Source organism: Panthera tigris, chromosome D3 (genome assembly GCF_018350195.1).
Source record: "Panthera tigris isolate Pti1 chromosome D3, P.tigris_Pti1_mat1.1, whole genome shotgun sequence".
Classification (NCBI taxonomy): domain Eukaryota; kingdom Metazoa; phylum Chordata; class Mammalia; order Carnivora; family Felidae; genus Panthera; species Panthera tigris.
The window spans coordinates 28,519,226-28,533,866 of NC_056671.1; the positions used below are offsets into that span (position 1 = coordinate 28,519,226).

Consider the following 14,641-nt stretch of genomic DNA (forward strand, 5'->3'; position numbering starts at 1 on the left):
GCTTACACCACAACAGACCCTCATCAAGTCCATGTCTGTTGTCCTGGTATGAAATGGCAGGACATAGAGTCACAGAATTTAGGCCTCTTAAGAGCCTTCCAAGGTCCTGTCTCTAAGCTCATCTTTTGTGGATGAGATGATGGAGGCCCAAGCTGGCCTGACCTCCCCAAGGACCATGGCCAGCCCATGGCAGAAGGAACCAGGACCTCAGGTATTACCCTCTGTCAGTCCCCAGGCAGCGTCCTTCAATAACCCCCTCTGGGACCAGAGCCAAGAATAGTCAAAGATGCTGGGAGCAGTGAGATGGAGAGGCCCTGGAAGGTTCATGTGGGGGCAGGGCATTCGAGCACCCCACCATATCTGTCAGTGCAGTGAGTCCCTTCTCGGAAGGTCTTCTTCAAAACATGCCACCATGGGGCGTCTTCCCAAGCCCACCCTTTCCTCCTTCCAACCTTCCCATGCATATATTTTGTATCAGATTATTTTGCATTTGTTCTTGTGTTATATCTGGAGTTTTCTGGAGGCATTTCAAGGGGGCATATTCTGACATCAATGCTAAACTGGAGGTACTTGTTGTGAGTGGGCCATCAAGGGTGCCCCCAAGCACATAGCAGGGAGTGCAGGTGAGGCTAAGAGAGCTGAACCTGAGGATGGCAGGTAGGCATCTGCTCAGGGTGATGACAGAGCACCCTGGGGCCTAGGTGTAACCAGGGCTTTGGTCCTGCCCCAGCCCCCGGCTGTCGTAAAACCCTGATTCAGCAAAGACCATTACAATCCCCACCATGGGCTCAGGCCTGGAAAGAATATCCCCTCCTCATCTTGTAGTGGAGAAAACCAGAACTAGAGCAGAGGACCGAGGGGGTGGAGCAGGCCGGACCTGTATTTTCTTTCCTCAGACTCTGGGTTTAGTTTTTAAACCAACCTGTGTACAGCACCCCAATGTGCTGGGTGCTCCTGCTTGCAGCCAGTGCAGCAAACTCAGAGGTGGGCTAAGGGTTATTCCTGTACCAGATTTCACAGCACGCCAGGGAAGCAAAGCTGCCTGACAAGGGCTGCCATATTCAAATCTCCCACTCCTACTGTCACCTGAATTTATGAGGCAGCAAGGCTGAGTGGTAGGGTGGGAAGGTTAGAGCTGCACTCAGGCCCCACCCCCTGACCCTCTGCACCCAACAATGCTCCCTACATTTCCCCTAGGAGTTTGTATGCAGACAAAAGCCTCAAAGGAAGAAAACCAGGGCTATGCCTATTCCCAGAAAGGGGTTGTGTCCAATGTTCCTGGTGGGGACCACACAGTGATGTCTTCTTCCAGACCCTGTTCTCACTGTGGAAGGACAGAGCTACTTGGAGAAGGAAGCCCCACATAGCACTGGTCTTGACTGGGGCCTACATACCACAGCATGTCGTTCAAGTCTTTTGACATCATCCACGCCAGGTCAAACATCACCATGGCTGACTGAAAGAAAGAAAGAAGCCTGAGGTCCAAGGCAGCTGTGCTCCTAGGCAGGGTGTGCACCAGGGCTGGGTTGTCCAGGATCCCAGCCAAGCCCCTAAAGATCGAAGGTATTCCCAGCTAGGGAAGGAAGCATGGGTGGATTCCAGGCCAAACCAAGGGAGGAAGACAGAGGAACTCAAGTCATCTGCATGGTCTCCTCTGCTAACTAGTCATTTCTATGTACATACTTCATCATGCAAGGGAGAACACCTGAGTACAGCACTGTGCTAGTGCCTCTACACATCTCACTGGGTCCCTCAGTGATACCTGGGGAGGCAATGAAGCCAGGAGGTTAGGGACCTTTGTCCACACACTCCTCCTGGCTGGCTGGCAGGCTTACACACACTCTCAGGAAGGCTGGATGAAGCAGGGCCTTGGTTCTCATTACCTGGTCGTTAAAGAGGAAGGGTGCTTCCGGACCTCTGTGAGGAAGATCTTTCTAACAGGGCTGTCTGCAGACAGAAGCAACTAACTCCCTGTGAGCATAGTCTGGGTTTTGGTAGGAGACAACAAGGGGTATCAGTGTCTGACCAGAAGATTCTAAAGTCCCATTGGCTGTGCGATGCTGGGCTGCCCACCAGAGAGGATTTCCAAGGGAATGATTCACAAATCTGGAGGGAGCTGGGCGACTGCTGCCCCACCCACCTCCCACTGCTTGGAATTTTCCATGTGCTGGGGCAGAGCAGAGAGGGAAAAAGATGATCTTTCAAAGGACAATGAGACCTTGATACTAAAAGGGATACTGGAAATATGGCACTCAGAGTTCAAGGTCCCAGGGCCAAATGCTAACACTGAACACATATTTTACTGGAAACTAATTTTCTAGGGATCCTTACAGCCTTGAGCTCTGCTCAACAGTACCAGAGTCAGGGGCACCCGGGTGGCACAGTTGGTTAAGCGTCCGACTCTTGATCTCGGCTCAGGTCATAATCTCACAGTTCATGAGTTCAAGCCCCGCATCAAGGTCTGCACTGATGATGCAGAGTCTGCTGAGGATTCTCTCTCCTTCTCTCTGTCCCTCCCCTGCTTGTGCATGCTTTCTCTCAAAATAAGTAAACAAACTTAAAAAAAAAAATTTTTTTTTAATAAATTAAACAAAACAAAGCAAAAAAATACCTGCCACAGTCAACACAGTAGGTTTTCCATGTGAAATTCTGTTCCATAACACATGCAGTGATGGGCCTTGGTAATTATAAACACAGACTTGTTCTGTATTTTTGATGGTGAACAAAAATAATAGCTGTTGTCCTTTGGGCACCTATTGGGTGTGCAGGATCATCCTAACAACTGCCTCTGAAATGAGGGCTGTTCTCTTCCTTTTATGGAGGAACAAAAGTTTAAGTCTCAGAGAGGCTGCCCCCCACATGCCCTAGGTCACACAGCAGAAGTTGTGAGGCTCAGATTCAAATCAGGCTTTTATGGTTCTAAAAATTTTTTTTTTTAACGTTTATTTTTGAGACAGAGAGAGAGCATGAACGGGGGAGGGGCAGAGAGCGAGTGAGACACAGAATCTGAAACAGGCTCCAGGCTCTGAGCTGTCAGCACAGAGCCCGACGCGGGGCTCAAACTCATGGACCACGAGATCATGATCTGGACCGAAGTTGGACATCTAACCACCTGAGCTACCCAGGCACCCCAGGCTTTTGTGGTTCTAAAACATATGCTCATTTCTCCTCATGTTTTAGGTCACTGACCCTTGAGTCAGAACTTTATGGTGAAGTACACCTATTCGTACATACCGACGTCCCGTGATATTCATACTGTTCATAGTCAAAGAGGATGTCTCTTCTGTAATGACATAAAATGCAGTTCTTCATCAGGAAGCAGTACAAGGAAGACAAACATTTGGAAAATGCTAAAACTTGACAGTAATCAAAGAAACACATTAAGTCACAGTACTCTTTGTATTCGCTTATGGACTGTTTCAGAGTACACATGTGCAATGCAGGAAAGGGAGCAATATTGACATAAAAGGCTTGTGGCAATGAAAGAAGTAAAATGGCATAGAATAATCTTAGAATCCCACTTTTATCCTAAGACAACAATTCAAAGGAACAAGCAAGACAACACTATGTGCACAAACACAATTGTTCATTGCAGCCTTATTTGTCATGGCAAAATACCAGAAGTAACCTCCAGTTTGAAAAGGAGATTGGCCATATAAGTATAATGCAAGTCATAAAAGTGTTGGAACTATCAAAAATGGTTAGATTAAGTAAAAACAATGCAAAATTAGGTGCGTGTTATGATCACATAAAAAATACACAAGTATGGATACCCCAGGAAGATTGATTCAAAGCCAGAATCTCTTCCAATCATTGAATATGGATTATATTCACTTTCCTTTTCATTGCACTTTCCGAAATATATTTTCATTGTCCTTTCATGAGGGAGTAGCCAAGTACAACGCCCTCAGCTGGAACAGCAGAGACTTTCAGGGACTGGATCAAGTAAGGAATACTCGACTCAACGGCACTGTGGCACGGTCACCTCAAGCTACAATAATCTTTCCATTTTTTTATTTTAGAGTGCTTCAATTTTTTTTAAATATTTATTTACTTTTAAGAGAGAGAGAATCAGCGCATGAGTGGAGGAAGGGCAGAGACAGAGGGAGACACAGAATTCGAAGCAGGTTCCAGACTCTGAGCTGTCAGCACAGAGCCTAAAGTGGGGCTTGAACAAATGAACAGTGAGATCGTGACCTGAGCTGAAGTCAGACGCTTACCGACTGAGCCACACAGGTGCCCCTGGAGCACTTCAATTTTTTAATTTGCAATGTGAAGAGGAATTATAGATAATTCAGTTTTCTTCTCATTCACATTTTCTATGAAAACTTTTATACAATTAGCATCTATCTCATTTAGGAAGAACTTACAAATAAAACTATATCTGGAAAAACAACAAAAATAAAAGACAAGAGGCTGTTATCCCTAACAGAGAGCAGAAGACCTCTGAGCCCAGTCCTGCCACTTGTAAGACCACAGCATGATACAGAGGGGATCCAGAGCTCTTCTCCGATACAGGGAACACATGCTCACTCCTGGAGCCACCAGCCCAGAGACTCTAAACTAACTGAATTGGGGGTGCCTGGGGTGGCTCAGTTGGTTAAGCATCCAACTCTTGATTTTGGCTCAGGTCATAATCTCATGATTCATGAGATTGAGCCCTGCGCCAGGCTCTGCAATGACAGCGCAGAGCCTGCTTGGAATTCTCCCTCTCTCTGCCCCTCCCCTGGTCACAGGCACTCTCAATCTCTTTCTCTCTGTCTAAATGTATTGTCCTCAAATGCAAAAAAAAAAAAAAAAAAAAAAAAAGAAAGTATCTAGTCGCCATGGAAAACATAGGTATCCCAGAGGGATTGCAGACTCCATGGCACAGGGTGCTGCTTGAAGTACACACTCACCTCCGGGCCTCCCACTCTCTTCGCTGCCTCCTCTTCATGGTTTGTGCCACTATCTCCTGATGTAGGGACAAAGAGAACAAAAGGTTGAGCAAATAGGGGAGGCTGGGTGGCTCAGTTGGTTAAGCATCTGACTCCAGCTCAGGTCATGTTCTTAGAACTTGTGAGTTCGAGCTCCACATCAGGCTCTGTAGTCAGAGCCTGGAGACTGCTTTGGATTCTGTGTCCCCCTCTCGGTCCCTCCCCTGCTCATGTGCTATCTCTCTCTCTCTCTCCTTCAAAATAAGCATTAAAAAAAAAGTTGAGCAAATAAGCCAGGAATGTACTCCTGTAGCCCGAGAAGGTTCCAATCAGGCAGAAGCCACTGGACATGGACCCCTGAGGGAAAACATGGGTCATTCATTCCCATGTCCTGAGCTCAGCCTGGTCCTAGAGAAGAGAAGAACTGAAGTGGGGGATGATTGAGACCTCTCTAGCCCACTGGCACTACAGATACCATATGGTGGACAGAAGCAGATGCTTCCCCAGTGCCTGCTCAGGCTACACTCTATCCATGTGCTCCATCTGTCCACTCCAGCCTTCCATCATCCCCATCACTGTGTGATCCAGAAGTGCATAGCTACTTCATACTGGCTTCCCCGCCAGATCACTAAGCACTAATGTTACCAATATCCTTCCACGTACCAGCCACTGGGGTTTTTTTTTGTTTTGTTTTGTTTTGCTTATAGATCCTAGACTTGGAGCTGAAGAAGCCAGCAACCTGGAAACCCCAACAGGCACAGAGAAAAAAAGTCCTCAACAAAAGCCAAAGGATCCTAAAGAGCAGCCTTGAAAGACAGAAAACTTTTAGACAATGATTGGTCTAATCCAGCCACCACGACCAAAAACTGTGGCCCCACCCCTATCCACTTGGCAAAGACGAAGTAGAAGCCTAGACTCTCACCCTGGTGAATACCTCCCACCTGTAACACTTCCACCTTTCACTTGTAACATCTCTCAACATGCTCACTGGGGTGGTATCAGAGGAGGCCAAGTAGTGAGCCTAGAACTTTCTTGCCCAGTGGTAACAAGGAGCCACTCTTCTTGGTGGTTAATGGAGGTCAAGTGGAGAATCTTTAACTTCTATCTCCACCTGGCTATAAAGAGACATGCTGCCCACCTGCTCCTTTGCCAGAATGATGTCAGAGAAAGCAGGTAACACAGAAGGCTTAATTAAGATCCAGAGTCTCAAAACATAAAATAAAATGTCCAGGTTTCATTTGAAAAGCACTCATCACACCAAGAGCCAGGAAAATCTCAAACTGAACACCAAAACAGGAAATCCATAAATGTTAACTCAAAGATGACAAAGATGTGAGAATTATCTGACAAAAATTTTTAAAGCAGCCATCACAAAAATGCTTCAATGAGTAATTAAAAACACAGTTGAAACAAAAGAAAAAAATAGGAAGCTTTAGTAAATAAATAGAAAAATGAAGAAGAACCAAAATGAAATTTAAAACTGAAAATTACAATAACTGAAATAGAAACTCAGTAGAGGGGCTCAAGAGCAAAATGGAGGAACAGAGGAAAGAACCAGCAGATACGATGATAGAAAATATCCAGTCTGATTAATAGAGGGGTAAATGGACTGGAAAAACAAACAAACAAACAAACAAACAAACAGTAACATGTGAACCTACAACAAAAGACCTAACTTTCCTGTCATTGGTGCCCTGGAAGGAGAGGAAAACAAAAGGGTGAAAACACCCTGGAATAAATAATGCCTGAAAACAAAGAAATCTAGCTCATAATCTGGCAAGAGATATAAACCTACAGATTCAAGAAGCTGACTGAATCCCAATAGGTTAAACCCAAAGAAATCCACACCAAGACACATCGTAATTAAACTTCTGAATATTAGAGCCCCCATTTTTTTTTTAAATCTCAAAAAAAGCAAGAGAAAAATGACATCTTATGTATAGGATAAAACAGTATGAATGCCAGCAGATTTCTCACTAGAAACCACAGGGGCCAGAAGTAGCATAACATTTTCAAGCACTGACCAAAAACAGCTGTTAACCCCAAATCCCATACCCTGTGAAAATATCTTTCAGGAATGAAGGGAAAAGTCAAGAAATTCTCAGGAAAAGGAATACTAAGAGAATTTACTGCCAGCAGAGTGCCTCTAAAAAAAGTTAAAGGACTTTCTGTAAATAGAAAGAAAATGACAAAAGAAAAAACCTTGGAACATCAGGATGGAAGGAAGAACGGGTAAATACAATAGGCTTTCCTTATCCTCTTGAGTTTTAGAATAGAATCATGTTTGATTGTTGAAGCAAAATTTATACCATTGTATGAGGTGGATCCAAATGTACACAGAGAATATAAGAAACTCACATAAACAGAGAAGAGTAAGGGAAGTAAAGGAAGGTAACGTTTCCACATTTATAGCCTGTTGTCTCTAAATCTCTGAGTGTACACTCTTATTAATAAAAATATTTCTGAGAATATATCTTGAATCCACGTATATTTACAAATCATGAAGATTTAATTACCGTTGAGGTAGTCTCAAAGGGCTAACTTACCAAAATCAAATATGTAGCCCTAAACTTGGATTACAGAAAACACAAGGATAGAGGAGCAAGTAAAAGTACTCCACAAACAAGTGATAAATACTAGACAACTGGATTGGCCTCCAATGTCATTCAAAACACAACAGAAAAAAAAAGAAAAAACAAAAAGAGTGGGGTCCTGGTCTAGGTGAAAAGACAATTAAGAGGGGTGTCTGGCTGGCTCAGTCAGAGAAGCGTGACTCTTGATCTCAGGGTCATAAGTTCCAGCCCCATGTTGGGTGTAGATATCACTTTATTAAAAAAAAAAAAAAAAAAAAAAAAAAAAAAAAGACAAGAGAAATAGCTAAACGCAAATGTGCCAGCCCTGGTTGGATGACACTTCAGAAACAAAAGCAGCTGCAAAATCTATTCTGGGGAACAAGTGAAATTTGAATATGGGTTGAATATTAGAGGACACCGTTAATTGCTTACATACAATAATGGTATTGCATTTATAGAGGAGAATGATCTTAGAAGGTGAGTTTTTTTGTTTTTGTTTTTTAACATTTATTTATTTTTGAGAAACAGAGATACAGAGCATGAGCAGGGGAGGGGCAGAGAGAGAGAGGGAGACCCAGAATCCGAAGCAGGCTCCAAGCTGTCAGCAGAGCCAGATGCGGGGCTCGAACTAACAAACCGCGAGTTCATGACCTGAGCAGAAGTCAGACGCTTAACCGACTGAGCCACCCAGGTGCCCTGAAGATGAGTTTTAAAGTCTATTTATTTAGGGGCATCTGGGTGGCTCACTATTTATTTAGGGGCATCTGGGTGGCTCAGTCAGTTAAACATCCAACTCTTGATTTCAGCTAAGGTCATGATCTCACAGTTTGTGGGATCGAGCCCCTCATTGGGTTCTGTGCTGACAGTGTGCAGCCTGCTTTGGATTCTCTTTCTCCCTCTTTTTCTGCCCCTCCCCTGCTCGCATACAGGCATGCTCTCTCTCTCTCTCAAAATAAATAAATAAACACTTTAAAAAGTAGATAAAGCTTATTTATTTTGAGAGAGAGAATGCATGTGCCTGGGGGCGGTGGGGGACAGAAAGAGAAGGAAAGAGACAGAATTCCAAGCAGACTCCACACTGTCAGCACAGAGCCCAATGAGGGCTTGAACCAACAATCTGCAAGATCATGACTTGAGCTGAAATCAAAAGTCAGATGTTTAAATGACCAAGCAACTTAGGTCCCCCTGCAACTTATTCTCAAATGATTAAGCAAAAGAAAAAAATATACATATATATATATATATATATATATATATATATATAAAAAGGCAAATATGGCAAAATGTGACAAATGTGCAAAATTGTTGAATCTATATGAAAGGTATACGGGCATTCATTGTACTATCCTTTCAAGTGTTGTATACATCAAACATTTTTTTAAAATAAAAAGTCGGGAAATTATGCATGTTACACATGCATAATTATGCATGTGAATATCATAGAAAGCATTCACAAACTCAGATTCTAAATAGATGCATTAAGCATGTCAATGGAGGCTCTGACATGTTCTGTTCTGACATCTCATCAAGACCAACGACATTCTCTTTACTGACAAACCCTCCCGTCAGTTCTAGCCTGCCTGTTCTTCCCTCAGGGCCCTTGTGTCTGGGTACACTGCACTGGATGTACCTTCTAGGGATATTCTTGGTTCTTTCCTTCCTCATTCAGGTCAAGTGTCCATAGCCACCTTCATAAAAGCAGCCCATTCCCTGTCCAGCCCCTTACCTTGCTTTATTTTTCCTGATATGACACAGCTCTCCACCTGAAACCATCCTTGACCTGTGCTCATTCCTGATATCTCCCCCAATGGAAAAGAAGCTTTGTGAAGACAGGAATTTGTTCTCTCCCAGAGACACCAGGGCCTTACTGACACCTGGCATAGAGTAGGTGCTGAAATATATTTATTAGTCGGGATGGAGAATTCTAAGACTCTTATCTGCAGAACGTGAATGTTTCCAAAGAAAATCCCCCAGATACTGATATTTGGAGCCTGATGAAAAGCAGTTCTTTAATAGTTAAAAGAATGCTACAACAAAAAGGAGCTTTAGATAACAAAAAAAGAGCTGTTAGAAATCAAAGATTAGAAGATAAAGACCAGATGTTGGCCAGAGAGTGGAACAGATAAAGAGCTAGACAAGATGAAAGAGAATCTAAGAATGTATCTGAGGTCTCTGATCAGACTACACAAAACTCTAGAGAAAGGATGGCTCAAAGGCAGGAAAGGTAAGGAGAAAACACTCCTACCTTTACAGGACACACCCCTCAGATGGACAGAGTGTACTGAATATCCCCAAAATGGCTCAAAAGAGCTCTGCTAAAGCACCTTATTGGGAAATGTCAGGCCAAGGATGAAACATTCCAGAGGCAAATTTCAGCATGGACACCCAGGACTGGGAATCAGAGGGCATCAGCTTCTTCCACAGCACTGAACACTAGACTAAAACATGGCCCTATTAGAGGAACAACCGCCTCCCACCTTTAATTTTCCATGTAGCAGAAGCCACCAGTGTTGGGCAGGCCACTTCTGTTGGCCAGGCCCCAGATCGGGTAAGCATCTCAGACCCAAGACTCATGAGGCTCAAACAACTCTAATCTTTGCACACAAGATGCTTCCCCTGGAATCACCACTGGAGACTGAGCCTGGCTGAGGGCCATAGATCCATGTCGTTCCTTCATGGTGACTGCAGAGAATCCAGAGGGGAGTGGAGAAGGGAGAGGATGTTTATGCTATTTATCGTTTCTCTGTATTGCTGCCTTTTTTTTTTTAAATGTTTATTTACTTTGAGAGAGAGAGAGAGCATGAGCAAGCATATGAGCAGGGGAAGGGTAGAGAGAGGGAGAGAGAATCCCAAGCAGGCTCTGTACTGTCAGCGCAGAGCCCAACACGGGGCTTGAACCCACAAACTGCAACCCCACGACCTGAGCTGAAATCAAGAGTTGGATGTTTAACTGACTGAGCCACCCAGGTGTCACTTTCTGTATTGCTCAGCAAAGAGCTGAGCTATCCTAAGTTTCATTTCATCTGATGAAATTCTACTGTACAGACAAGGATGTCAAAGCTCAGAGAAGTTCAGTAGCCCGCCTGAAGCCACGCAGCCAGGGGATAGCAGAGTCTAGGGTCAATACCAGTGCCTGCTGAATCCCAGCCACCCCTGGACCCCGAAGGCTCCAGCCTGAGCTCTGACCTCTGGGAACGACGTTACTCAAGACGGTGGTGAGGCCAAAACCCACCTCTTCTAACCGTGTGCGCTTCACAGAAGGCTCTGACCCATTGTCACTTTCATTTCCTGAATGCTCTTCACCTTCTTCTTCATCCCTGAAGATATCATCATAGGCAGGAACTTCAAGATCATCATCTTGTTTAATGAGTAGTTTGATCTAAGATTAAAACAAAAAGCAATCAAGGCTCTCTTCTCTCATTGACAGAAAACTCTCCATTACATGTTTTCTCTTACAGAATCTTATTTCCCAATGAGCTGACTCATTAAGGTTTCTGTACAAAGAGCCACTTGAGAATTTCAGACTTCTCAAACATTTTCTTGCTTTCATTTCCTCTCAGAGGCATTGGAGTTGCACCACGCGATATGCAAACATTCCAAAAATTAAAAAACTATCCAGTCATGTAAATCTGGGGAAAAAAGACTCCCTCTCATGCCACACTCCAAGCAAACAAAATGAACACCCCACAACTTGGACTCTGAGAGAAGACAGGGAGGTGTGCGACCCCTAAGGGAGTAAAACTGCTGTCTCTAAAAGCAGTTCCAGGCTGACTTCACTTAGAGTGGTCCTTCACATGAGAACATCAGGGCCAACACTTTGATAACATGGGTGGGATCAACTCAGAGAATGGTTAGGTGGCTGTCCTGTGCCAGGCTCCATGTTTGCTGCTGGGGGTTCAAAGAGGAAGCACAGCATGGCCATGTTAGGCTAACAGTGGTCTCTTACACTATTGTCTTGTTGGTCCTCACACTACCCTTTGGATGGGCAGGGCAGGCCCTAGCCCCACTTGTAGGGCTAACGCCTCTAGATCCCCTGGTATTCAATGACACCAGGCTGGGCCTCAGCTCCAAGGGCAGGCTCAGTGCAGGGTTCTGGTCCCTACACTTTCTAGGTTAAGTGAATTCCAAAATGCATTCTGAGCGCCTCCAAGACTTACTTAGGTGCTATGTTTCTCACCACAGATAAGCAAGACCAGATTCTTGCCCTCAGGATGGTCTAACTCTTGTAGGAGAGGTGGATACATGCCTTGCTTAGAACATCAGGTGCGATGTTGCCCATGGCATAAAAGGTACAGACAAAGGATAGAACTTGGGGAAGACATGGGCCCCAAAGGCCTAGTTACCTGGGTGTCATTATAGACATTCACGACATTAACTGGCCTGTGGGTGTCACACACAAAAAATATGGCATCTTCATCAGGCTGAAGGATATCCAATAGGTCTACATTAGCTCCACAGTTTATGAGAATAAAATAATGGAACTGAAAAAAAGAGAGAGACATTGGGAAGTAAGTGCCTTGAGTAGATCCTTTACCTTCAGCATATTAGGTCTCTGAGTCCTTCTGCTGAGACATATCAAGCCCCTGACACCAGTGAGGCCCTGATGGCAAGGGGCTTTACACAGTTGGCCTGTGTGAAGTGCTTTAATGTACTACATATGCCATTTCATTTCCATGATGACACCTTGAGATAGGCCCCGTGGGCAGCCCTGTGGCTGTCTCTGCTTCACCAAGGAGCACATGGAGGTTCAGCATGACTCAGTCTCATGCACAGGGTCAAGAAGTTGATGAGGAGCAGAACAAGACTTCAAATGCATAAATGGGCCTCTGCAGGGGTACCTGTGTGGCTCAGTCAGTTAAGCATTTGACTTCTATGTCTCTCTCTCTGTCCCTCCCCGACTCACGCTTTCTCTCTCTCTCAAAAATAGACATTAAAAAATAATAACAATATGGGGCATCTAGGTGACTTTGGCTCAGGTCATGATCTCACTGTTGGTGAGTTTGAGCCCTGTGTCAGGCTCTGTGCTGACAGCTCAGAGCCTGGAGCCTACTTCAGATTCTGTGTCTCCCTCTCTCTGCCCTCCCCTGCTCATGCTCTGTCTCTCTGAAAAATAAATAAGCATTAAAAAAATTTTTTTAATAAGTAAATAAATGGGCCTTTGCAGATCTCAGTCACTCTACTGTGCTGCCTCTCTGTACTGACAGTGTCGTACAGGTTTAAATTTGTAACAAGTCTCGGGCACCCCATGCTTAATAAGCATCTAAATATCATTTTAAGTCTTACTATATCCTATCTCTATAGAGAACCTTTTGCTTATAAATATCAGGTTGGTACAGGTAGCTCCTTCCGTGATGACAGGAGCTCCAGGCAAGGATTATCTCTGGACAGTCCTAAATGTTGCCACAGACTCCAGAGACCCTCTTCCCTACTCCAGTCCCATCCAGTGGGATCTAAAATGTCCCATCTCTCAGCATAACCCCATGCAGAGGTGGTAAGAGTCCTGGCCTCTACTGTTTAAATTGCAAAGGGAGAAGATATGTTCCTGGATTACCAGTTGGAACTGGGATACTTTTTCTTGGAAAGATAATGTAAAATAGCCACCTTATCTAACATAATTTTAACTAGGCCATATCAAAATCAAACTGCTAAACTCTAAGCACCTTACAATGAAATGCCTGCAACACAAATTCAAAGTTAGACGCTGTCCACATTCACTATCTTTTTTGGTTATCAATTCTGTCTCTACAACTTGAGAGTAAGTCACTCTGCATATATCTCATTTTTTCCTTCCATATTGGCTAATGTAGTTGATACTTAAACATACAAGCAACCTATTGAGGACCTAGAAAGAATGCTAGTGTTAAATTGCAACTGAATAAAAAAAAAAAAAAAAAAGACTAATGACTCTAAAATGCTTCTATCATACCTGTTCTTTATGCTCAAGAAATGCAGTTTCAAGTTCTTGCCACCCAGAAACCGGAACCAGCGTATACTGCACGTGATCACACTGGAACAGAGCCTAAGAGAGATCATTTCCAAAAGTTATCATATTTAGGATGTCTGCAATTTACTTTGAAATGCACTTAAAAAAAAAATAAGGTTGAGAAACGAATGACCTGTGATAAGTTTAGTAAAATGTTAATGGAAGAAACTAGGTGATAGAAATATGAGTGTTGACTATATCATTCTGTGAACTTTAATGAATTTTTGAAAATCACCAAAGGAAAACATCGAGGGTGGGGGAGGCTTATTTTATTTCTAGGTCTTCGGGAAAGTAGTTCCTGACCCAACAGCCTGATCAAAGGTCATGTAAAAATTGCACCATATTCAAAACCGAACCAATGATCTTCCCTAATAGAGAAAAGAATCCTGTATTTCCTATATTGCTTATGACACCACTGTGCCCTCAGTTGTCACAGAAGCCACTCCAGGTCTAACGGTCTCTTCAATGCAACCATTTTTCAGCCAGGTTATTGCAAAAATACTGCCTTTTGCCGCATCCTTCTTTAACCCACCCAATACTCTTGCCAGAAAGGCGACCTCTAAAAGTCCCTCTCCCCAGATTTCAGTTGCTCCAGCCCCTTACCCTAGCCTGCACGCTCTCCTGGCGGGTGGGGAGAAGAGCGGTTCCCTATGCGCTCCTCACCTCCTGCGCCGACTCCCAGCCCATCCTGCACTCCCAAACTCTTCCCGGGGCCCCGCCTGCTCCCTCACCCTTTGGCCCCGGCCCTTCCCTCCCAAAGTACGCAACGCTCACCTGAAGAATCTTGCAAGCGCACAGAGCGTCCACGTCCGAGGCCACAAAGAGAAGGACCCTCTGTCAGGAAAAGAGAGGGCCAGTTGAACGCAGAGAACAGAACGCGGGCCCCTCGTGCCCTCCCAGGGCCGCTCCCCCGGATCCTCCCCCCCCCCACAAGGCCACGAGATGTAAGAAAAAGGGTCACCTGGTTTTGAACCACCTCGTAGAACTCCTTGCGGAAATCGGACACAAACATGGCCACGGCGGCCGGACACCCAGAGCTGGCGCTGAGGATCCAAGAGAAGAGCTCCGGCGGCGGTCAAGACTCCCGCCAAACAGGGACTCTTCCGATTAGCCCAGAAGCCAACCAATACCTACTTAGTTCTTAGCTTTTCCCTCTTCCCGATTGGGCC

At 44.6% G+C, this 14,641-nt stretch overlaps 1 protein-coding gene across 5 annotated transcripts in view; it reads right to left on the reverse strand.

The window, feature by feature from the left end:
- CDC45 (cell division cycle 45) overlaps positions 1-14,641 on the reverse strand; it is a 33,582-nt gene that overhangs the window by 18,601 nt on the left and 340 nt on the right. For all 5 annotated transcript variants that reach the window (XR_006209812.1, XM_015541803.2, XM_042961854.1 and 2 more), the window contains exons 2-9: positions 14,434-14,515; positions 14,247-14,306; positions 13,416-13,508; positions 11,833-11,970; positions 10,722-10,868; positions 4,899-4,954; positions 3,235-3,283; positions 1,395-1,456 (exon numbers count right to left, since the gene is read on the reverse strand). Coding sequence is in view for 4 of the 5 variants with exons in the window: in XM_015541803.2 (XP_015397289.2) it covers positions 1,395-1,456; positions 3,235-3,283; positions 4,899-4,954; positions 10,722-10,868; positions 11,833-11,970; positions 13,416-13,508; positions 14,247-14,306; positions 14,434-14,515 (687 nt within the window). In the remaining variant the exon portion in view is untranslated. The remainder of the gene's footprint in view (positions 1-1,394; positions 1,457-3,234; positions 3,284-4,898; positions 4,955-10,721; positions 10,869-11,832; positions 11,971-13,415; positions 13,509-14,246; positions 14,307-14,433; positions 14,516-14,641) is intronic.